The 24,841-nt window shown below is 41.0% G+C and overlaps 1 protein-coding gene across 2 annotated transcripts in view; it reads left to right on the top strand.

Annotated features, from left to right (window-relative positions):
* The window catches only part of XRCC5 (X-ray repair cross complementing 5), a 77,491-nt gene extending 53,290 nt beyond the window's left edge, over positions 1-24,201 (top strand). For both annotated transcript variants that reach the window (XM_081142937.1, XM_081142938.1), the window contains 5 exons: positions 10,529-10,638; positions 12,297-12,393; positions 14,382-14,449; positions 23,133-23,204; positions 23,959-24,201. In XM_081142937.1, coding sequence (XP_080999063.1) covers positions 10,529-10,638; positions 12,297-12,393; positions 14,382-14,449; positions 23,133-23,204; positions 23,959-23,973 — 362 coding nt within the window. In that variant the 3' untranslated portion in view covers positions 23,974-24,201. The remainder of the gene's footprint in view (positions 1-10,528; positions 10,639-12,296; positions 12,394-14,381; positions 14,450-23,132; positions 23,205-23,958) is intronic.
* The last annotated feature ends 640 nt before the right edge of the window (positions 24,202-24,841 follow it).

Raw genomic sequence — 24,841 nt, 5'->3', positions numbered from 1 at the left:
CAGCCAGCAAAACTCATATCTTGGAATTTTAAGTGTATTTAATTATAGGGAGGGTTGAATCTACAAACCAAAAATAAAATTTGCCTGCAACAAATCTGAGAACAGTGGGTGAAATTAATTTCTAAGTTCCTTTTTAATACCACCCTTTTTTTTGTTTTTTTTTAATATATCTTTATTGATTTCAGAGAGAGGAAAGGCGAGGGAGAGAGAGATAGAAACATCAATGATGAGAGAGTCATTGATCGGCTGCCTCCTGCACGCCCCCGACTGGGGATTGGGCCCACAACGCTGGCATGTGCCCTGACCGGGAATCGAACCCCAATTGCCTGGATCCTAGGTTGACGCTCAACCGCTGAGCCAGGCCCGGCCGGGCAATACCACCCTTTAAGTATATGAGTAATAAACAGAAAACAAGCAAGTGGTTCAGAAAGAATTAAAGAAAAAAAGGTCAATGAACTAGAAGTATTTTGAGCTTCACTATTAGTAAATACTAACCCATGAAAAATGTCTTTCCATTTAGGACTCACTAGAAATAGAAATGATTATTTATTGTCTACTTATATGATAGCCTCTTATATGTCTCAAGATGATTTAATTGCTCCTGTGGCTTCTCCTCATTAGAAAATAAGTTTATGCTCATTGGAAAAAAACAAATAGTAATATAGTTGTACATAAAGCTAAAAGGGGGAAGTCTCCTTTGTTGTCCCCCTCTTCCAAACTCCTGATACCCACACTCCTCACCTTGCCTTCTTACTCTCTATTCATAGCAACAACCCTGTTGGTCTCTGTTAGTGCTCTGTATTTTAGTGAAGGTGGTTAGTTGTTTTAGGGTGTGGTAAATTGGGGTTATAGCCATGGGAACCCCATTCCCACTGGGATCAAACAGTTTGATCTAAGAAAATGGAGTGGGGCTGAGTTGTACTTGGTAAGCAACGACAACGATGCCTGCATGCACATAGTCATGACAGTGCTGGAAATGATCTCATTTGCATGCACTTGCACGCATCTCTTAACATAGCCTGTTACTTTTTATTTATGTATTTTCCATTTCATAGAGCTTTATTTTAACCAGTTTTCTCTCTAAAATTAAGGTGAAGGGTGGTGATAAAAAATGTTCTAGACTGTCCATTTCCCTTAGTGATAACCTCTACTGAATATGCAGCGTACAGGTTTTAATTCAAAGAACACAAAATAACATCTTCGTTTCATAGGCTTTTAGAGGAGTAAACCAGTGAGGCCCAGATCATTTGTTCCTCCTTTCAGCAAATGGGTAGCATCTTACTATGTGCTAGTCACTGTGGCAAGACACAGACAGTGAAAAAGAACATATATGTCAAATGGTGATAAGCACTCACGTTACTCTCCTAGGGCTGCTGTAACAAAGCATCACAAACTGGCTGGCTTAAACAATGGAAGTTTATTTTTTCACAGTTTTGGAGGCTAGAAGTCCAAAATCGAGGTGTCAGAAGGGTTGGTTCCATCCGAGGAGTCTGAGGGAGAATCTATTCTGGGTCCCTTTCTCAGCTTTTGGTGACAGCTGGCAGTCCTTGGTGTTCCTTGGCTTGTAGACACGTCACTCCAGTCTCTACCTTCATCTTTACATGGACTTCTCTCTGTGTGTCCGTGTTCATCCAAGGCAATTAGACTGAAGGCACAGATGCAGGTGGGTGACCAGTTTGAGAAAGAATTCATGGAGGAGGTTGGCGTAACCTGAGCCATAAAAGGCTGGATAGGAGAGGAGTCAGAAAAGGATATCCCAAGTGAGCCAACAGCCTAAGTGATGGGGTGTCCTAGTGCTGTGGGTGCAAGACTTTCCCCAGAAATAAGCGATTTTTGTTGCTACTGTTGTTTGGCCTCTTGGGTTTACTGTTGATCATTTCTGACCACTTTGACCCATTTCTGATTCTCTTGTAATTTCTAATCATTTTCTAGATCTGTCTCTCCTTTCCATCCTAATTACCATTATTCTAATTTAGGTTTTCATTACTTCATTGGACAGTTACAGCATTCTAAATTAATTACACTTGAAGTTGTTCTTGTCCAGTTCATCTTACGTGTTGGTACAGATTTGGCCTCTTATAGCACAGATTTGATTACGGGTCAGCCCTTCTTATTATTCCCCATGTCTTAAAAATTAATGCCCCATTCCAGGCTTTCCACGATCTGGTCCCACCCTGCCATTCCAGACCCATCTTCTACAGGTCCCCTTTGTGAACCCTGAACGCTGAACGCAAACCAAACTATTCCTGTTAATACCCCTGTGACATTGGCTTTCCTGCCTCTGTATTATTACTCGTGATATTCCTTCCACAAAGCACGTCCATTCTTTTTCTCACCCCCAAATCCCATTCTCAAGAGATGCTTGTGATTGAAGAGTTAACGTATCCTGGGATACCAGTGCCCAGTAGTAGTTTTATTGTAGTAGGACTCATCATCAAAGATGCTGCTGCTAGTCTCCCGTCAAATAACCTCCCTTTGTTTTTGTGTTCTAAGTACTTTTGGCTAATAGTAATTTTTTGTTTTGTTTTCCGTTGTTGATTTTAACAAAGCAGTGCTTGGGAATAATAACAATTTGAATTTTTGAATTACAGCAGAATGAATTCTCAGGTTCTTTAGATAAATTCATAAATTTTAACCCCATCAAAAAAAAGTAGAGAAAAGTAACGTCTATATTTTGAGCTCTCTACAATATACAACTTTCTTCACAAAACCTGAAAAAAAGGAAAAAGTGAAAGGAGAAATAAAAAAAAAGGGCCAGAGGGGTCCTTAAAGGAAGGGTACTATATAAACACTGGGCATAATTATTTGTCAATTTTTAGAAAGATTTACCATGTGGAATACAGTTTTAAAACTTCTGGTACTTGATATTTCCTTTAAAGAATGACTCCAATTTCTGAGGCATCATAAAGCATTGTGTGCTGCCTCCCGCTCCTCTCTGGTCCACAGCAGCACGTTCAACCAGAGGCCGCCTGCTTCTCTCCTTGCTGAGGAGTCTGACTCATCACTCACTGTAGCTCTTCAACTAATATACGAATTTCAGTTCCATTCAATTACCAGCTTTTAATTGGATCCTATTGCCAGATTGGCCTCCTGTTCCAGAGCGCTGCTTCTTGGCTGCACTGTTACTATGGCTGCCTGGTTTTTTTCTGCATACTTCCTGCATTAGCTTGATGACATCCACTCAGGTATGAAGCTAGGCAGATACTGTAAAATTGCTGCGGTACCGAACACTGTCATCTTGCATTCTTCCTCCTTCTGCTGCCCATCTGGAAGGGGATCAGGTTTAGATGGTAATGTTCTTAATTCTACTACATCAGTGTATTTTAGTGAGATTCACCAAGTTTTAGAATTCTAGGTCCTTAGAAAATTGTAGAGACCTTTCTCTGCCCTCTCCACTCCCTGCCTCCACCCCCACCACGTTTTTTCAAGCATATGGCATGTATGTTACAGAAACAAGCTGAAGAAATCACTTTCTCATTGGATGAGAAGATCTTTCTTTAGTTTCTTTCTTGTCTTCGCATCGTCATGTCCCAATTTTATACTTTAAGTGCATTCCTTTCTGGATTGAGGAAATTAGTTACACTAGAGTGGGTTTTCTTTGGTCTTTAGTTAACTGCTATATGCCCTGTAAATATTAATTGATAACCTTCAGGTTTTGTGGGATATGTGCAGCAGGTCTTTAATGGTTAAATTGAATGTTTTGAATAAAAAAATGAAAGACCATAGAATTTCATGGAACCCACTGACCAGGAAACAAAATTTTCCTGCTGACTTGGGAACAGAACTGGTCTTACACTCAAGTTATTTAAGATGAGAAATATTACTCATCCAGAATGAAAAAGACTTGTCATATCTTCTCTTACATGAAGGGAGCTTCCAACCAGCAGGCTAACTGAATGCCACTTCTCTGGTTTCTCCATTGTTTATTTATACCATCACCTATTTTCTCAAGTGTGCCAAGACCAAGAGATCTTCAATCATTCTTCCTGTGGCTACAAATAAAACTGAAAATAAAACAGAGAGACCTCATAGTCTATGGGAATGGCTTCTGACAATAAAGACTTTGCATTTACTCTGCTCCTTGTGCCTGGGGTTTTAATTTAACACATCAACGAAAAGGCTGCATTTACCAAGGGGGGAAACACCCAGCAGGACTTAACTTTTATTAGTGCAATTTGTAAGAAATTACTGCATTTAATGAGAAAATCGTTAAGCATGAAAAAAATGGGCTGTGACTGAACTTGTGGAGTTTAAATGGTGAGGTTTAAATTGAATTTTTTAGTTATTGGTAAGAAAAATAATAATAATAATAAAACAACCAGGGCTGTATCTGTACAGCTGATGTGGTCAGCACTTTGCATACCTTAGTTCAATTTCCTGTGCCACTGGTCATGCATAGTATTATAGCTGCGGTGTTCTCCTCTAAGTGGGATTCACTGACTTTTTTCTGTTCTTAAAAGGGAGGCAGGCAACTTCTGTCTGTAATGAGGAAGTCTGGGCCAGAGTCTGACAGAACAACTTGTAAAAGGAGGAAGGACAGGGAAGAGGCAAAGAGCAGGACAGAGCTGTGTCTACTTCATAGGCCAGCTGCCTAAAAACAAGACAACATTTGAATATCCTTTTTGGGTTTGAAAAGCATATACTTTTTTCTTAGTTCTCAGTTTCTTTTGTTGCCACCCAGACTTCCTCCCCCTCCCCTCCCAAGAAGACTGTTTCATTAAAGACCACAAAGCTAAAAACAAGAATACCAGACTGAGGAGCACAGACATTCAGGGCAAACTCTTTCTGGGATCTCAGATCTGAACTCTTTTGGAAGTGGAAGCAGAATGGATATTTAAGATATAAATCAGCATGTCTTTTGTCATTTAGAGGAAAAATATTTAGGATACCTTCTTTCTGTACTTAAATTTTTAGAAGAAATAATACATTTGACTTCCAAAGGGGCACAAATACCATGGGAAGATTCTGTCATTTCCAGTTCCTCTGTTTATCATCACTGTCCACGCAGTGTGTTTTTCACATGTCAAAGCTGAAGGAAAGGGAAACTTCCAGGTAGAAGTGAAAAATCATACTTTTTACATAACTGTTTTTGTAGAAGTACAGTTTTTAAAAATGTTTAAATGGCTGGGAAAAGCTTCAAATATGCTTGTGAACCTTCTCAATAACTTACTGAATTTCATTGTATTCTACCTCTGGAAAGAAAAAAAATCTATACATTTTATCTTCCCTTACTATTTAAAGAATACCTTGTTAGTGTCTATCTCCTGGAAATATCCAGTGCATAAAATGGGCATCCACCTCTGTGGGTTTATAATAACACATTGTGCCTCTAGCCCCTAGATCCACTCCTCACCCTTCCCTGTGCCCCGGGTCTGTGGGGCGGGGTGGGGCAGAGCAGGTTGCATTTCCCAGGCTTCCACATCTGCTGGTTTCCTACTGGGTTCCGCCAATGGAAGACCCTGGTGGGAGATTTGTGGGAAGTAAGGAGGGAGGGAGGAGCCAGGGTATTTCTCTTGCTCCCTTATGTGCTGGGCAGCATCTTCAGCCCCCATGGTTTTGGCTCCCATAGGACCAGGTCCCTGAGTCCTAGGTACACCCCTCTTTCTTTTTTCTTTCTCTTCTCTTCCACACACTGCTAAGGGGTGCTGCAGGCTTCTCGCTGTTCCTAATCTCTGGGTTGAGGCACCATTCTCAGTCAGCATTACAGCTTTTCATCACCTGTGTAGCAGTTGCCTGCATTAAATTTCCTGGGTTAAAGATTCAGTAATTTCTGGTCTCCTCATTTCTGGTCTCCTGACTGATGTACACACAGCCTCTACCCACAATGGCCAATTTATATCCTACAGTAAAGAGACATAAGGAAGCCTCTTTGTGATCCTTTTCTGTTTTAGTTGCATGTATTAAAAGAGACTTATTGTCTTATCAGGCAATGTTTCTTGTAAGTTTCTGGCTTAAAACAGTGATTGTAATTTACATATAGATTTAATTAATGGCAGATTGGACTACTTGCTTCTAGTGTTTTATTTGCTGATAGATAATATTTCTTTTTATTTTCTTAATGGCTGACCTGACCAGTTACTTATTTGATTTAGATGCTTGATTTTTATTGTCCCTTTTTCATTTTGTTTTATAAAGATGTCATTGTAATTGGCTATGTAAATCTGTTCTTAACATTTAAGAATGATTTAGCTGCTTACGTCTGCAAAATCTGCACCTCTTTAATAAGCAAAATTCACATGAGGCATTGAGATAGTGAGAAGAATTGAATTGGGAAACATCTTGAATGACTCCTGGGTTCAGCACAATCATTTGAAATAGCTTTTCAGTCCTTTATGTGTAATCTGTGACAGGTGAGTGAACCTACTGCTTTCTTGGCTCCGTCTGATGGAGGGAAGAAGCCCACAATAAACTTCCTTTCACTTTGTTAGAAGCATCTTGGCAGAGGGCAGAAGTGGGAAGTTAATGTAAAGTCAGAGGCCAACAAGCACATGGCCCAGGAGCTTCAGCCCTCGTGACTGCAGCAAGAAGAGAGGTGATTTGTTTTATGGGCCTTTGGATGGTGTTGAATGTTTTCTCTAGAGAGGGAGAACATGCATTTCAGATTAAACAAGAGACTGCCATTTTCCTCTTACATAACCCTTCTGAATCTGGATGGCATCTTAATATAACACTAAAGTATTATTGTTTTGAGAATGATTTTGTGTATCAACAGTCTGTACTCATGTAAGATGCTGGGTTAATATATAATGCCCATACTTAAAACCTCAAAGTCCAGGACAGACATTTTTGAAATTCAGAATTGACATTTTGATGTTGAAGTCATTGAGATAAATGGCCGCCCTTTGTCCTAAGACGGATGGCCCTTGCAATGGCCACTTTTTATATTAGCTGTTAATGAATATTACTGAGCCTTTGACTAATTTTGAAAAACATTTTGGTGAATTGTAATTGGGGATGTGATTTACTGAGTATGAAAACTGGCAGGCCCTTCTTTAGCCCTATGATTGATGTAGAAGCAGAGAAAGCACCCTGATGATCAGCATTTCCTTTATGTGAGATGGGGAGGAAGGGGAAGTCAAAAGCATAATCTAGCCGAGGAAAAATATTTTTGTCAGCCTTTTCTGTATTATACTTTTATTTAAAGTGGCGGGAAAGTATGAAGTGCCACCATATTTGGGAAGGGAAGTCTCTTGTCCACATCCCATTCTTATACTCAGTATATTAAAGCATCATTCATAACAGCCTTTCACTAGTGTCAAATGATTCGATATAGTCAGTGAACCACAGAATAGTCTAGGGAGACGGACAGAATTCAGAATCATGGGTCAGATACATAGACTAAGTAACTGATTGTTCCTAGAAGGGCAAAATCTGGTACTTTGTGTTCACTGGGTCTGTTGGAAGTTTGGCTGTGTTCATCTGTGTTCCTGAACCTTCTGGAGAAAAGCATAGAACAGTCTAATATGTAAATAACAAAACTGAATCCGAGTATGCCCACAGATAGATACATAAGGACTTCATTCTTAAATAGAAACGGTATTGACGTTCCTACTTCCTTTTCTTTGAATTCCTTCTTTCCCCTATCATTATTGCAAATGGGTTGTTGGCTTTTACATTTGCTTTATTTTAGTCTCTTTTGAATATTTTTCTCCGTAAGATGGCAGCTGCGTGTGTGTGTTCCATCATGTTTCAAGATAAAATGGGTCAGAAAGCTGTTTTTGCACAGCGATTCAGTACCTATTCAGTTGCTGCGTAGACTCCTGGATCTAAGGACTCAGTAAGTTTCAGTCCTTAATCCCTTCTGTTCTTTATACCCTTTTCCTCGCAGTCTTTGTGTTATCATAGTAAGTAACATTACTTAAGTAATACTTCATGACACAGCAGACAACTCTTCTCTTAGTGTCTGTGACACCGTAGCCTCCTGGTTTTCATCTACCTCCCTGACTATTTTCTCTTAGCCCCTTCATCAGCTTCCGTTCCTCTTTCCGGCCTCTAAATGCTGTAGTTCCTTAGAGACTCCATCTTGAACCCCTTATTTCCCACACATTCCGAAGAGCCAAGCTCTGTCCTGCCTCAGGACTCTCACGCATGTTGTTTTCTTTTTGGTACTCCCTTCCTTCCAACCTCTTCCTGTCTGATTCTCTCTTTTTTTTAAATTGATCTTAGAGGAAAGGAGTGGGGAGAGGGGGAGAGAACATGGATGTGAGAGAAACATCGATTGGTTGCCTCCCACACATACCCTGACTGGGAATCAAACCTACCACCTTTTGGTGTACAGGTCGATGCTCCAGCCACTGAGCCACCCAGCCAGGGCCCTGTCCAGTTCTTATTCCTCTTGTTTGTCCCTGTACTCCTGTCCGTGGACCCCATATACATATGGGGACCATTTGTTTTCTTCAAACATAGCACGGGCTTCCCCACCTCTGTTCTTTCGACTTTTACTCACTCTGTTTTCTGCTATATGACGGCTACATTTTATTTTTCATTGCCCAGCTAAAAAAACATGTTAATTCATGAAGCTTTCTTATAATCACCAGATATTTTTAAAAACTCAGATCAGTTGCTGTATTCCCGTAGCACTCTTCACGTTTACACCTTTTGTGTATGTGTGCTATATCCTTTATTGGAGTGCAAACCCCTCAAAAGCAGGAATCCTGTCTTCAACTTAATTAAATCTTCCACAGAACACAGCATAGTGTCTTATACATAGCATTTACACAATAAATACGTACCAGGTTAAATTAATGAAAATGATCACTAAATCAAGCATAGAGGAATGTTTACATTATAGCTTGAAAAATCCCTCATACTCATTCAAAAGAAATGAGAAACTTGGAATCAGAGATTACTGCCATTGACCTATAAAGGCTCTTATTTGTGCCCAGATATATAACTGAATGAACTTTATATCAAACTATCTGATAAAGGAGGCTGCTGTAAGTGGTACAGGAGCTATCAAACGTTTGTTTACTTCACCTTCCCAAGCTGTGAAAGGGAGATAGCTTGTGTTGCTTTGAGCTCCTGTTGATGGTTGTCTGCTGTGCCTGCTAATCAGGGTTGTATTGTTTACCTTGTATAAAAAGACCCATCCGAGCATTCTTTCTCTCCTTTGAATTGTTGGATGTTCATTTACTGCTGCAGGATACATTCGTAAAGGTTTCTTCTGAAATTGCAGGGAAGCGTTTCTTTAGTCCCTCAAGTTTGTTAAGTACTGTATTATAACGGAGATCATAATTTCCTAGCTGGTAGAAGAGATGAAATGGTTACTGGGCATATTATCTCTTGCTGCGAAATTTTTGTATTAGAAAATACTTTGTCCAGTTTTTAATCCTTTCCACATGATGTAAGAGCCTTAGGAAACAAATGGGTGGCACCAAGTTTCCTGTCTTTCATAAGGCATTAAGCAGTGCTCAGGTCACTTTGATTCAGGTAGTGGCCCTTATAGGCGATCCTTGAAAGTAGTTTGCATTAGTATTGTATGCACATGTTCATAACTGTCAGAGTGCTCAGATGAGGCCATGATCATGGCAAACACGCAGTCTTAGAGTATTTTGACCATTTAACATAAATCCCTGAATAGCCAGCTAGGGAGTGGTTTCAGGGGGCAAGTGAGAGTGAGCCTTTAGGCCGTGAAGGTGCATGTCTCCTTGGTTTATTCTTCTACACAGATCATAAGGGTGGGTTTTTATCTGCTCAGCAACTTAAGTTCCCTGATGACGTTATATTTCTATTTTTCTCTGCTTTTATACTGAAGAATTGTTTGTTTATAAGGCAGCCCCAAGTTGCAGTCTGCCTTGGAAGTGATAACATCATTAATGTATTTTCTCTTTCTGTAGCATTTATGACATTGCTGGCTGACAGTTACTGTTTATTAAGTATTTATTATGGCTTATAGAGTGCTGAGCAACATAGAGATTATTTGGGTTCAGCTGAGGGCAGAAGATATATAGCAATGACTTCCCATTCTAAAGGATGTTATTAGGTTAAGATGAGGCTGGTCTTTTCTAATTTGACCTGGGATTGGTAGAAGATGGGGTGTCCCTGCCTCATTTTTCACTGTCTTGCACTATTTGACATTTATCTTAAGTGGAATTAGGGGAGGGACTGGAGGACCTATCTTGTATGAATATATCAGGAAAGACAGTTTTGGATTACCCCAATGGCCCCTAAATTCTGGGGAAAGGGAAATAAAAAGCAGAAACAACAATTTTTTAAAAAAACAACTTAGTATTTGAAATCTCAAATGGAACATTTAGCTATAATTCTAAGCATTTTAGAAATTAAATTTTATTTCTTGAAAAATATCAGTAAGTACTACCCAGACTTTTCAAATAGAGACTTTTGGAATCAGCATTTTGCATCTCATCCCTGCCGCAAACCACCACCCCCCGCCGCCCCGGAAAAGAAGTATTGTGCGTACTGACCATGAGACTCCTGAACCGTAACATACTTAAAGGCACACAGAAGGATATATTCTCTCTAACATGCATCACTTAGAGAAAAACAAAATTATTGTCTTGTGTTCCAGCAAGTTGCCAGCTAATAAACCACATTGAACAGTTTTTGGATACTAACGAAACACCGTATTTTATGAAGAGCATGGACTGCATCAAGGTCTTCCGGGAAGAAGCCATTCAGGTAATGCTCTCCTCGCCTGTCTCCTCATCCTAAACTGTTGCCCATCATCACAGGGGAGACACACGCAGCACCCACAAATAAGCCTAGGCTTTGGGAGGGATCATTCTCACTGTGAATAGCAATGTATGCCAAGAGAAGTGGCGATGACTCACTCATCCTACTATCAGTGTCATTTCTGAGGGGGAGGAAAGATGGGTGGGTGGATGAGTGGAATGTTTTATCCCCGGGAGTTAGTGGTTTTTTACACTATAGCCCTGGCTGTATGGCTCCTATTGGGCAAACAAGGAAATTTCCATTGTAACTTTTGGTGATCCACTCATTATTATAAAGGATGGGCTAACTATTTTAAGGATATTGATGGGAAATATATATCGGCATACTTATTGAGAAGGATTTTTATGAAGACAGGAGTAGGGATTTGAATGCCAGGGGGAAAAGGACACTGAAAATTAATTAGTACCTCTGTCCTACCTTTTGTGTGGGTTTTTTTGTTGGAGGTGTATTTTATTAGAAATGTTTATAAAACACTTCAAAAAATCTTCCAAATTATTTCTAGACTATTATATGTAATCTCTAGGCAAGAGTAAGCAAGTTTAAATTAGAAAATATGTTTTAAAGTAGCCACAGTTGTAGTTCTTATATGGGCGCTTATTAATATTTGCTGAATGAATGAGCAGTATAACTCTTGAATAGTTTAGATACTTGCAAAGAATAAGAAATGGGAAAATGGTTAAAATTAGAATAGAATATGAGATTCAGTAGTAGGTGACCCAAATGCCCTACAGATAAAAGACAAAATTTTGGAAAAGTAGAGTCTAGAGGAGACAGGGTACTCAGTCAGGTGGAGAAAGATTTGGTTAGGTGAAGAAGTACAGCTTTTAAGTAACACCGCTCCCCCTGGGCTAGATGGTGTCTGGCGACATTTCTGTGCACTCCTGCCACCACTTGTCCTTAACAGTACTGGAAGACAGATTTCTTTAGGGGAAAAAAAAGAAAGAAAGGAAAAATAAAAAAGAGATGGAGGAGAATCAAAGATACTTTAGAATGGTGTCAATCTTAATGCAAAGGTGCTTTTAACTGTAAATTTTTTTTAAAGAAATGTTTTATGCAACAGTTGGGGAAATGTGAATACTGACTGGTTATTTGCTCCTATTAAGGAATTATTGTTAAATTTTATGAGTATTTTTTTAAATCTCTATTTTAGATTCTTATAGATGAAAGTATGATAGACATTTGCTTCAAAACAGAATTGTGGGAGAAGGTGGGGGCATAGATGAAACAAGATGGCCAAGCCAATTGCTGAAGCTGGGTGATGGGTACATGAGCGTTCAATGAATTATTCTCTCTTTTTGTTTGAATGTCTATATTAAAAGTTAAAAAACAAAGCACCAGGCCAGCAAAAGGCTGTGTGGCTCTGGGAAGTTTTGAACCTTCCACAGGTGGAAAGATCTCAGGTTCCCAGCAAACAAAGCTGAAAATGGAAATAACAGTCTTCCATTTACCAAAGAACTATATATATACTAAAAATAAAAAATATGTATGTATATTAATATATACATAACGACAGTATATATATGTTATGAATGATGGATTCAGTATATATAGTACTTTGGTCTGGGGATGACTATTCTTACATTTGCTCTGACTTGCCCCCCCAGTTTTCAGAAGAACAGTGCTTTAACAATTTCCTGAAAGCCCTTCGAGAGAAAGTGGAAATTAAACAATTAAATCATTTCTGGGAAATCGTCATTCAGGGTAAGCTATCATTTTCTCCAAATATTTATGCTATTTTTTTCTAAATATAAATTGTATTGTGTGATGACTTCCGATGTGGATTGGGAATTGCTCGGGATTCAATGAACTAAAAATATTATTTAATAAGCCTAAATACAAAGTGATAAATAGTAAGTGAACATATAGTCTCACATGACTATATGCAGCCTCACCCATTTCCAAGATTGTGCCTTTCTATTGGGTGAAAGAAGCTGTGAGGGCAAAACTGCCCCCTTCCTCAGATTCTTAGATACTTTGAGTCCTGCTGGACCCACGGCCCTTTCATTGACCTCACCTGCTACCTTCATGACCCTGTTGCTGGGATTTTCATATCAGCAGGCCAGCATCTTCATGCACCAAATTTGGCCACTCGGTTCCTCGCTTATTCACAGTGGCCAATGCAAATTAAACCTAGAAAGAAGGCAACATAACACTTTTTTTAAGCTTGATGGTTCATTTTCTTCATGCCCTTTGCCCATTTTTTTTTAAGCCAACTTACTTTTTTTTTTTCTTCCAGAACCCAAGTACAAGCTATTACCTATTAAAAATACATATTTTAAAAACAATGATGTTGAAAAGTATGAAACCTTTCACTTGAAATAGGTCCTCAGAATTATTTTCAGCCTGGCTTTATGTGCATTTCTGTGTGAAGGAGTTACATCTATCCAGCTTTAACGGGCAGCTTTTCATCACACAGCCAACCATTTCCCTGACAGTTCATTTCTCAGCCCTTTAACTTCTGCACTGAGGAGCAAAAGCAATTAGAATAGGTGGTGAATGGGGCTTCCTCAAATCCCTCTTGTGTCTCTGCTGCCGACCCGGTAGGTGAAGGAGATTGGTTTTGGTATTTATTGAATGCCTCCAGCATATTGTCTGCTGAAAAGAAACTTGCAGGACATACACAAGATACATATTTTTGAGCGCTTATATCCTATTGAGAGAATACACATGACTTGTGCCACTTCTAGGTACAAATGGATGTTAAATGCATGTGCTTTTCTGAAAGTATTTCATGCATCATCCATTTGAGGCAGGAGAAAATCTTAGGAAGACAAGAAAAGTAAAGGGTAGATTTTTCTATCCTTGGTTTGCTCTCACTGAGCTAAAATTGATGTACTGTGCTAAATGATAGACGTGCCGTTGAAAGAGCATATTTCCTCCTGACCTTAGCCTTCTGGTCCCTTCATCAACAGCCAGTAACGCTACTATAAGTCAAAATATCTGTAGATTCCCATATTGGGTACCTAATGAGTTTGGACCAAAGTATACGGTCATTAAGTTATCATTTACTGACCTTCTGCTGGATACTACATTGAGGGGTATGTAAAGGTGAATAAACATGCCCTAGGGAAAAGTGTGCAGTCCCATTAGGAGAGAGAATTTTTTTTTAAATATATCTTTATTGATCTCAGAGAGAGGAAGGGAGAAGGAGAGAGAGATAGAAACATCAGTGATGAGAGAGTCACTGATTGGCTGCCTCCTGCACATCCCCACTGGGGATGGAGCCCGCAACCCGGGCATGTGCCCCAAGTGGGAATCGAACCTCGATCTCCTGGATCCTAGGTCGATGCTCAACTGCTGAGCCACACCTGGCCGGGCAGGAGAGAGAAAATTTATACAAATAGTTATACAGGGTGAGGTATGATGAGAGCCATTTCAAAGGCAGGAACAAAGTGACCTGAGAATTCTAAAGAAGAGATTATTTCTATCTGGATTTAAGCAAGGAAGCCTTCATGGAGCATTTGAGATGTGGCCCTTATTTTACACAAGCAAAAATGGGAGAAGGGATAATGTAAGATGGGAGGAACAATGTGAATCAAGTGCCTTTGTAGTTTTATATTTCTTATAGAGAAGAGCACCATCATAGTTTAAAGACTCTCCATTTCTAAATGGGAGGAGGTGTAGTGGAAAGGAAGGTGGGATTGGGGTTGATTCTGTACTTGGATTTTACTCTCTGAATTACTTTTTAGATGGAATTACTCTGATCACCAAAGATGAAGCCTCTGGAAGCTCTGTCACAACTGAGGAAGCCAAAAAGGTATTGATAACTCCCTGTCTTTAGATCAATCATTGTAGAGTATATTATTTTCTTGCTACCCATTTTTGCTTGAAGAAGTTACATTTTAAGGGTAACTAAATATAGTGTACCCATTTTTATTCAGCCAACAGGCAAATTCCCTCAGCTGCAGCATCCTTGTGGGAGAAATTATAATCTCACTCAGTTTTTGTAGACTGTGGTAATGTGTCTACAATTCGCCTGTGATCCCAGCTCCAGTAGCTCTAAGCTCCTGAAGTCCATAGTGCACACAAAAGTTAGCCTAGACCCCAGTAAAGGCTATAAGATCCATGTAGCCCTATGACTCCCACCCGGGCCACACATTGGTCTACCTGGGGAGCTATTTTTTACAAAAAATATGGATGACCAGACCCCTCCCCAAGGTACATTTTGTCTGAGATGGATCCTAGGCACAGTTTTGAATTTGTAATTCAAATTGTGATGTGCAGCAAGGTAGCAAAACACTGGTGTTTAGCATAAGGCACATCTTGGTGTTTTCAGTAAGTAAAAAAAACCATGTATGAGACCCCAGGAGCGTTGTATCAACACAAATAGTTAGGCCAAGGTCTCCTTGTTTGGTGTGTGGGTACTGAATCTTTGCTGTGGCTCTGTCAAAAAATATGGCTGTGTTGCTCCATAACCCTTCATTATGCCTAGGTTTTTGGTGAAATTTTAATGAAATTAAGTTGAACAGCTTAAAAGTATATGGCTCATAACCAGTGTCACCCCAGCACTTTTAATTTAAGTATGTGGTTCATAGCATTCATCCTCAGTTTCAGTCACTGGTTGGCCCAGTCCTGCTAGCACAGCGCCTGGCCGCTGGCAGTTGTGTACTAATCCTCTGCTGTCTGCTAGACATGGTGCTGGGTGGTAAGATAGCATCCCTGTCCTCTAGAAACTCAAATGATCAGTTCCCAGGTAGCAGAAGGAGGCAGTGAGACTGAAGAAATACTGTGCACATGAGCATGTGAAGGGAAAGCTTGGTCTGGGGTGGCAGGGAGGAATCTGTTACGGGAATGGCAGGAACAAGGCTAGAAATGTTCATCTTATGGCTAAATTCAAAATTTTAAATGCCTTGAATTTTTATAGAGCCATTTGGCAGAAACTGTAATATTGTTTGGGAGAGTAGTTAGTCTGAATATGCAGGAATTTTTATTAAGCACTTTGCTTGGCAAAAGCCTTTTGATTATTGCCTCAGAAGGGGTTCTGCAGTGCCTGCACCCTCTCTGCCATAATCAGTACTGTGAGTCTGCCAGTACGTGCGATAGTGTAATTTAGCTGCTGCGTTTTATTTCTGCCTGTTACTTTATACAATGGCGTAATAGTATTTCCCCCTTGAACTGGGTTATATCATTCAGGGCTCTGCAGAGAGACAGAACCAGTAGACTGTGTGGTGCGGAGGAGACTGATTTATTTTAAGGGATTGGCTCACAGGATTGTGGAGGCTGGCAGATCTGAAACTTGTTGGACACCAACAAGCTGGAAACTTAGGCAGGATTTCTATTTACAGTCTTAAAGAAGAATTTAACTGATTGGATAAGGCCTACCAACATTATTGAAGGAACCTTTACTTAAAGCCAGCTGATTGTAAATGTTAACCACATCTGCGGAATACAGTCAGAGCACCATCTAGATCCATGTTTGACGCAGCAGCTGGGTACCATGGCCTCCGTAAGTGGACACTTAAAATTAACCACCACAGAGGGTGAAGGCTTATCAGTCAGTTTTTGCTAAACAAATAAAATAAGTTGACACAAACACTTTAATTTTAGTCACTATTGCATTAAAATATCTGTGATCTAGCTGCGAGTTGAGTACATATTACAGTTTTTGGAGGAAGAGGGAAACAGTGATCTAAAAGGTAGTTTTCCTCCCAGAGGTGTGACAGCTAAGTGAATCCAGTACATTAAAAAGGAAAGAAACCTGAAAGAGGATAATATGCTTCTTGCAAATTGTCCAGGGTTTGTTCCCTGTTGCACATGAGATGTCGTGTAATTTAAGGACACAGAGCCTACCCATCAGGAATTTTGATGTCTGACAGTTAAGCTATAGAGAGGAATTTCAGTTAATGACTATGTCTGGGGTGGTGTCCTTACATGATTCTAATATCAGCAAAACTGATTTCAGTTGGCTGTAATTTAAGACAGTTCTGAAAACTTCATCTTTGGAGAGAGAACACAGTAGACAGTAGAGTAGAACCCAGTGTCTGACTCCCATGCGCACACTGGCTTATCTGACTTGGGAGGTTACGCTTCTGCGTCTGCTTCAGTGTCACGTGAACCTTCATTTTGTTTTTCAGGGTGAAGATTTAATCCTATGTATTAGAAACGTTTTTGAGTTGCACCTGTTGGTGTTTGGCGGGAACTGTAGACAGGAGAGGGCATTTATGGATGATAGCAGGGAGAATTACTGAGAATTACTGGCTCATGGCAGCTGGTTCTTGTGGTGTTGATAGGAGAGACCTGCTTCACTATTTCTTAGCTAGGTTAGGAAGCGTGATCACTTTGTGCACTAAAATAGTCATTTACATTGCTTTTAAAACAAGTGTTAAATTTGGTCACTTCTCAAATAATCAGTTAAGGAAACTTGACTATAATCAGAGAGATTGAAGAACCATCCTCACAGTGCACTTAAACCCTTTTAAGATATTTACAGATTATTTAAAGTTGGCAAGCTGTTAGATGCTTGCTGTCAAGTGTTGATGACTTGAGAGGAAATAATTACCCAGGGATGTCCATTTTAAATGAAAATTAAATCCTAACTTTACACTTGCACATCTGAAGGAGAACCATTTCCCCAGTGTATTCTAGAAATGTGTGGATGTTTTGATTCTCTGAGAAATATAGATAAGTCAGCTCTGCTGCAGAAATAGAAAGTTCCCTCATGGCATAAATTTAGATACAGGCAGTCACTTTCTTTTAACTGCTCCAATACCTCTCATTGCATTTTGAAGCCTTGGCATAAATATTACCGCTTTTACATTCATTTTTTTTTGTCATTATAACCTGTCAATTCTTTCAATTAACTTTTTCCATTTCTGGTTGTTATTCTTAGACATACCATTGACTTTTTTTTTCCCCCTTTTCTTTTTTTATTGATTTTAGAGAGGGAGAGAGAGAGAAACATGAACATGAGAGAGATACATCAATCGGCTGCCTCCTGGACGCCTCCTGCTGGGGATTGAGCCCACAACCGGGGCATGTGCCCTGACCTCCTGAACCACAACCTCTTGGTGCATGCGACGATGCTCAACCAACTGCTCCACACTGGCCAGGGCACCATTGATCCTTGATGTTTGGTTGTCTTTGTGCAGCTCAGTGTGCCCTTCCTCTGTCACTTTATTCTGTAGGCGTGGTGGTGGGTAGAAGATGTGGCTGTTTATCCTGGCGTCTTCTGGGAGCAACTGGGAGACCCTTTGCCCCAATCCACAGTCAGTAAGTCAGTGACTTGTGAAAGGTCAGGATAGGCTTGAAATTTATCTTCTTTATCTTTTTCAAGTTTCTTCTCGCTAACCTGTGTTAGGGTTAAGAACAGTGGCTCTCAACCAGGAGATTTTGCTCCCCAGGGGACACTTGTCAGTGGTCACTTATAGTGGTCACAACAGGGAGCGTGCTACTGACTCCTAGTGGGTTGAGGTCAGGGATGTTTTGAAGCATCTGACAGTGCACAGGACAGCCCCACAACAGATTGTCTGGCCCAAAATGTTGATAATGACAATGTTCAAGAGGCCCTGGATTAGAAGACTCCAAACAAGCCAGATTCTTAACTAAGGCAAAGGACATTGGCTTATGTTGTATAAAATTTTGTCCAGCTGGAGAGAATCCTAATGATCTCTTAGCCGAGTTTTTATTTTTAAAACTGAAAGCTTATGAGGTGGTGCTCCTCAGGTGATCGGCAGTGGGAGTGGCAGATCGAGAGCACCTGTGCCCAGGGGACAGAACCTGAGAAATAGTGATCTTGTGCCAACTCCTTATTTTATAGATGAAGAAATTTAGGGTCTTGAGAAATAAAATGATCTGTCCAGTAATCCAATTGTAGGACCATTCTTTTTACTCCACATTAAGAACAGAGAGGGGAAAGAGGGTTAATCCGCATGGTTTTTGGAGTATTATTTCTCTTGGGATTGAAAGAGGCTGAGCTAGTCTAAATAGTCATTTGATACAAGCTCTATGGGGGGTAAGGGGGATCATCTTTTTAGCACTTGTTTTTCTTGTAGCTGCCTAATTTAACTTTCTCTGCTGTTGTAGACATTTATTGATTTTCCACTTTAGCATTATACAGGGTGGGGCAAAAGTAGGTTTACAGTTATTAGTATGGAAAATAACACAATAATTAATAATGATACAAGAATAAACTGTGTTTCAAGTACTCACAACTGTGAACCTACTTTTACCCCAGAGCTTAGTGATCTGGTTATTTTACAGATGCTGTTTAGAGAGGTGAAGTTGACTTACAGTTCGTGGCTAGCAGGACTGACTAGAATCCAGACCCCTGAACTGCAGTCCCCTTTCCACCACCACTGAGGCGCCATTCTCACGCCTCTGCCTTAGAATGCCTCCTCCACATCTACATACAGAAAAGAGGCTCACATTGCCTCCTTCAGGAGTGCACCAGTTTGTGTGTGAGTGTGTAAAAGGCCTCCAGAGTCTTGTGAAGGGCTGATTGTAAGATCAGAATTTAAAAATTGTTTCCTGAAAACAGTTGTCTCTAAGCGCTTGCCCCTGTTGGGCCCCATGATATTTTCCTTGGCTCTTTCCACTTTCCTTTTCTGCTTTCATCTCTGGTGTAGCTGCTCTGTGTGCTAGTAAAAGCAAAGCAATAATGAAAATGTCACGGTGTTACCTTAGGTTTGTTTTGAGCTTGATACTTGCAAGATACAATTTTTAATTTTTTATTGAGATGGAATGTACGTACAGCAAATACACAAATCTTAAATGTGCAACCTGATGAATTTTTACACATTCATATATCTTGGTGCCCACCAATCAGATAAAAATATATAACATTTCTGTCACCCCAGAAGGCTCCTTGGTACCTTTTCAGTCAGAACTCCCCTGTCCCTGAAGTAACCACTGTTCTGACATCTGTCCCTTGCGACGAGTTTTGCCTGTTCTTAACCTTCTTATAATTGGAATCATGCCTTTTATGATTCATCCATGTTGTTAAGAGTTGTTCATTCTTTATTATAGCTATGTAGTAGTCTCTTTTATAGTTATAACACAATTTATTCATCCAGTCTCCTGATGATGACCATTTGATTGACAGTTATAAATAAAAATGCTGGGGCTGTTGTTATACATATTATTTGGTGGACATATGTTGGGTATATTTCTGGGAATTGAAACATAAAACCTTTAATACCAAAGAGCATTTTGCATACTTTATTTCATCTGAGACTCACTACACCCCCGTGAGGTAGAGAGGGTAAGTAGTGGTATTCCCATTTTATTTTTGAGGAAAATGGTTATAGAACGGTTAGGTGCTGGCCCAGGGATGCTGAGGATCTGGGAGCTAAGGCTGTGGCTCTGTTCCCCGCACTAGGCTGCAGGATTTCTTGGCTGCACTGTAGTGCCTTTATAGCATGAAATAAGCTAGAGGAGGCATTAATGAAACTGGAATGTATGTCATTTTAGACAAAATACACACAAGTGGCCTTTCATTCTTCCTGATGTTTTTATACATCTAGATTATGGTGGTTTTTGGAATCACATGATGGTGTTGGAATCAGCCCAGTGGAAGCCATGTGTCTTTAATTTGGGGAGTATTAAGGGTCTGAGCAGAAGTTGACAGTTTCTAGTTCTGTGGAGGGATAGGACTGGAAATTCCTACACAGGCTGTCAATTCCATTTCTCTGCTGGGAGCTAGGATTGTATTTCCGTGTACTTGGAAAGTAATAGTTTATCCATTCCCTAAAGATCTCCAACGAAGGAGGCTCTTTCTTGGTAGTCCCGAGTGAATGATGGTGGTCTGAGGTAGGAGAAGTGCATCACGCACATGCCCTTCTATTTATTTTCTACCTTTTCAGCATCTTGCAGGAAGAAAGAGCACAAGAAGAGATGAGAGTTGGCTCCTACCCCTTTCTGCTGCCTTCAGAGAATCTGTTGCTTCTATTGAGAAAGCAGGCCCAGCCTTGAATTCTCTGCTCTCTCTCTTGCCTCCCTGCCACCATGCAGCCTGGAAATTACTGGCAGTTAAAACCTCTGATGAGGAGGAGTGATATGTGTAAGATCAGCCTTGCCTGGGGCTTTGGGAAGGATAATGGACGGCAGCCCAGCTCTTAGCCATAATTTGCTTACGCGGAAATGTTGAGCAAATCTATCAGGAAAATCAGCTGCAGATGCTCAGCTCTGGATAGAAATGAAAGTTTGTTTGCCGCTGTTCCTCTCTTCCTAGAAATTTGGCCTAGTCTCAGAGATGTGCCATTTGTGCTTAATTACATAGACCACAGTCCTACTGTGCAGACAGCCCTGCCTTATTTATCGTGTAATTGCAGTGTGAAAGGGGCTTCGCAGGTGGGGATGGAATGGGAATTGGGGCTTTTAGGGGCATGTGCCAGAATACATGAGGGGTTTTCTAGATTCGTCAGTAGTACCTACCTGGATCAGGTTACTAAGGGGTAATAGATGTAGTGGCCAGTAGAACCTTTCAGCCTGCAGTTTGTCTGTGCGTGGAAGGCGCCAGTCATTTGTGGCTACACAGAGATTTACAGCAAGAAACAGATCTACTTTATATTCTCTTCACCCCACCTGGATGTCTTCCCCTTTAGCCACTGTATTCCTGACAAGGGGAATCATGATGGGGTTAATGATTATGAGAAAAGAAACAAAGTAAAAATCATTTTAATAGTGATAATAATTAGGAGAATCATAAATAAAGATCAATTTGGGACTCTAGGGTAGAGCAGAGTTTAATCTTTCGACATAAACCATATGTAAATTCACATGTAGATTTCTTATTTACCTGCATTTGGCCCTCAAATGTCCTTATTAATAATTAAACACAATAAATAAATAGAATTAATGATACAAAAGCTGCATTACAGCTCTGCTGCAGACTGTACCCCTACTGCTAGCATTTTCTGTCTCTCATTCTATTGATGCTAACACTGAACACAGTCCAATTTAGGGTCAAAAAGGGTGATGGAAAGATCTATAAATGTCCTTTGAAAAATATAAATCGCTCATTTCTCAGTTATAGAAGATAATGAATGAATGGTGTGGTGGCTGTGAGGATTAAAAGTTCAGGAGAGAGGTTGTGTCAAAAACAAACCGTCATGGGCAAGTCCACAGTGCTAACAAAAACATTGCCCTGTTCTGCACATGCAGCCTGCTCTGTGGCCACTCTGTTAGCCTTGTGTTTGAGTTTTTGCCCGTGAGGAATAGAAGGACGTGCAGCACTTGCTTCCCAAGACTTGCTGCACACAACCTAATGTTTAAAGGGTAACTTGTTAAAGAGACATATTTGAGTCTGTAAATTTTAGGTTTCAGAGACCTCGACTATATCCATTGCACCATAAAAATAACAGGAATGTGCGTACAGGGAAAGCCATTCTTGCATTTTTTCATGAGAAAAGTGAGGGAAGTATAACAACATTCTTCCCTTTCGAGTGGAGGCAGCTTCAGGAGAGCAGAAGTGGGCTGGGGGGTTTGCTCACCACACGGGGTGTTCCATGCACACTGACCTTGAGGAGTGCTATGGGGAGATGCATGCCCTGCCTCCCACCTCCCCTTTTAAAAGCACTCATTCCTGCAGGCCTCTCTATGCTGCCATTTTAAGTACTTATGCTACCAGAAAATCACTTTTCATGTTAGGATAGATAAATGCTTGATAAAACCTAGCTCTTAGATGCGGTTACCACGAGCCTTGAAGGAAAAGAGTCGTTCCTGCTGCCTCTTGGAGGGACAGGATGAGAGCAGGAGTGTTCAGATCATTTTCAAGATACTTATTACCCTTTTAAAGCCTGGGTTGTATTTGGAGATCCTTGCAGACTTCTCTTCAGGCCCTGGCTTTGCTGTGGATCTGCCTTTGGAAGCTCCAGGTCTAGGGCGTAGCTGCTGAGCAGAAGGGTACCCAGGAGTCTTCTCATCCACCTCTTTTCAAACAGCTTCTAACACACACTGAAGGATTTCCGGAAAAGGAATTGAACAACCTCCAAGCTTACCCGTTCTTTTTGTTTTACATCATTTACAAGAAGTTCTTCCTTTTGTCCACAGAGGAGTTGAAGAATAGCTGATCATAATCTTTAAGTTCTGACCCTTCATTCTTATGATCCCTTCAGAAGAGACCAAGATGTACTGGTTTGGGGAGTTTGGTTCTTTTCTTAACCCTAATGACCCGCATGTCTGCTCTGGGAGCACAAGTGGGAACATCAGATATCTTCAGTGCCTGACTTGGGACCTCCACAGGGTCACTGCCTCAGCCAGCCACGTCCTTTCCTCCCTCTACACAGGAAACTTTCTCTGCGACTAGTTAGCGTGGACTGTTCAACCTCAAATTAGTCTTTTCACCCAGAGACAAATGAAGGAGCAAATGTCGAGATGATTTTTTTTGTGGGCCACGGGCAGCAGGTCTTCTCAGGTTGGCCTGTGGCCATGCCAGAGGTTTGTTTCTGCACCTGAGGAGGGGAAATGTCATTTTGGTGTCATGACTGTCTTTATGTTCACAGTTTCTGGCCCCCAAAGAAAATACAAATGAAGACCCAGCAGCCGTCTTAGAAGAAGGCGACGTGGATGACTTAGTAAGTCCTTTCACACATGCGGGGTGTCCCCGTGGCCAAAGGCATCTGGCCTGTAGATACAGCACCAAGGCTCTCATCAGAGACTCGTTTCTTGTGTGTTTTCCCTTCTCACACACCAGAAGCTCCCCACATGGTCACTGATCACCGTGATGAACTTAGGTACTTGCCTGAGGAGGTTCCTGCGCCTGGTGGCTGCGTGTACTGTCCGCCCAGCTAACCCTCCTCCTTGGAGGCCCAGGGAGCTCAGGAGCTTGGGACACACTGTAGCAGAGTGTCCCAATTCGCAGAAATCGCCCTCAGCCGCAGTAAGCAATACAGCATGTGGTTTGCGTGGGCTGACAAATAAAAAGCAGCCTTTAAAAAGCCTAATTCTTAAATGTTCTCACTTAATGAAAACAAAACAGGCCGATAGGCATTTGGGGATTTCTGGCCCTCGTCCACTGTCTGGATGCCTGGAGGTTGTGCACAAACAAGTGTTGGCCTTTGTATCCATCTTCCACGTGTGGAAACTTTCTGCCTTTAAGCCACATGTGGCAGCTGTCCAGTGAAAACTGTCAAACTTCCTGGGAGAAGTTCTTAGTATCAGGGTGAGGAGACACTTGGTGCTTAACTCCTGAAGTAGTTAGTGGTGGGTAAGTGTGCACACCCATGTACGCTGCCAGCGAAGAGACCCGCTGCTGTTAAACTCTCAGCAGAACAGCAGGGCACTGAAGTGGGCCTGGCTCCTTTCTGAATGTGTTGTTCCTGTTTGCAGCTGGACATGATATAGGTCCTGGACGTGTGGGGAATCTACACGAGTCACCGTCACTCTCGTGCTGGGATTTCTACACAGAACAGCCTGGAGAAAGCCATTCAAGGGACCGGAAGCTCTGGAGATGGTCTCTGCCGGTTACGTGGAAGGAATCTCTAGATTCTTTGTGTAATGAATATATACTCATATTTGGGATATTTAGACCCCATATAAGTTTATAAAGAATCATTGTTATTTTCTGATGGATGTATTATTTCTCTTATGGTCTTATTGATCTCCGTATATAACGCACGTGCTTTGAAGTTTCTGGAAAGTGGATTTCCTCCTGACCTGGCGTATTGGTGAGGATGGCAGCCCTCTTGAAGTTCTCTCACCCAGAACTGTGGCATGGCCATCCGTGAGTCTCTCAGCCTTCCCAAAAGATTAGTCCATTATCTGGGCCTCTCACAGAGGCCACAGCTCACACTGATCAACAATGCCCTTCGTTTCCTACAACGGAAAGCTGAGTTTGGAAATCACGGGCAGCATGTGACTCATTGCTCTTTATTTTGCCTTTTAGCCCCACGTTGCTTTGCCTTAAGCAGGTGGGAGGGAAGCCCAGTCTCCTTGGGCACCCATTCTAAGCAGTGAGTTATGGTGTTCTCATGAAGAAAAGATGCTCTTTTGGCTCAGCCTCTGACACATTAGTGAACCCACACCCCCCAAAAAACAAATTCACCACAGTAGTTAGGATTTTAGCATTTCATTATGCTGTTTACAGGTCTCGCCGAGAGAAAGTTTGGTCATGTTAGAACATTTCTTTACTTTCCCAGTCCTTCCCATCTCTGTCCAAGTCTCCTTCCCTTTCTCTCTGGATGATGTTTCCTTCCCTAAAATAAGAAAATAG

The sequence above is a fragment of the Miniopterus schreibersii genome (assembly GCF_964146895.1).
Source record: "Miniopterus schreibersii genome assembly, chromosome: 7".
NCBI lineage: Eukaryota > Metazoa > Chordata > Mammalia > Chiroptera > Miniopteridae > Miniopterus > Miniopterus schreibersii.
Note: the sequence above shows the minus strand (reverse complement) of the source record. Positions and strands in the feature narration are given on the sequence as shown.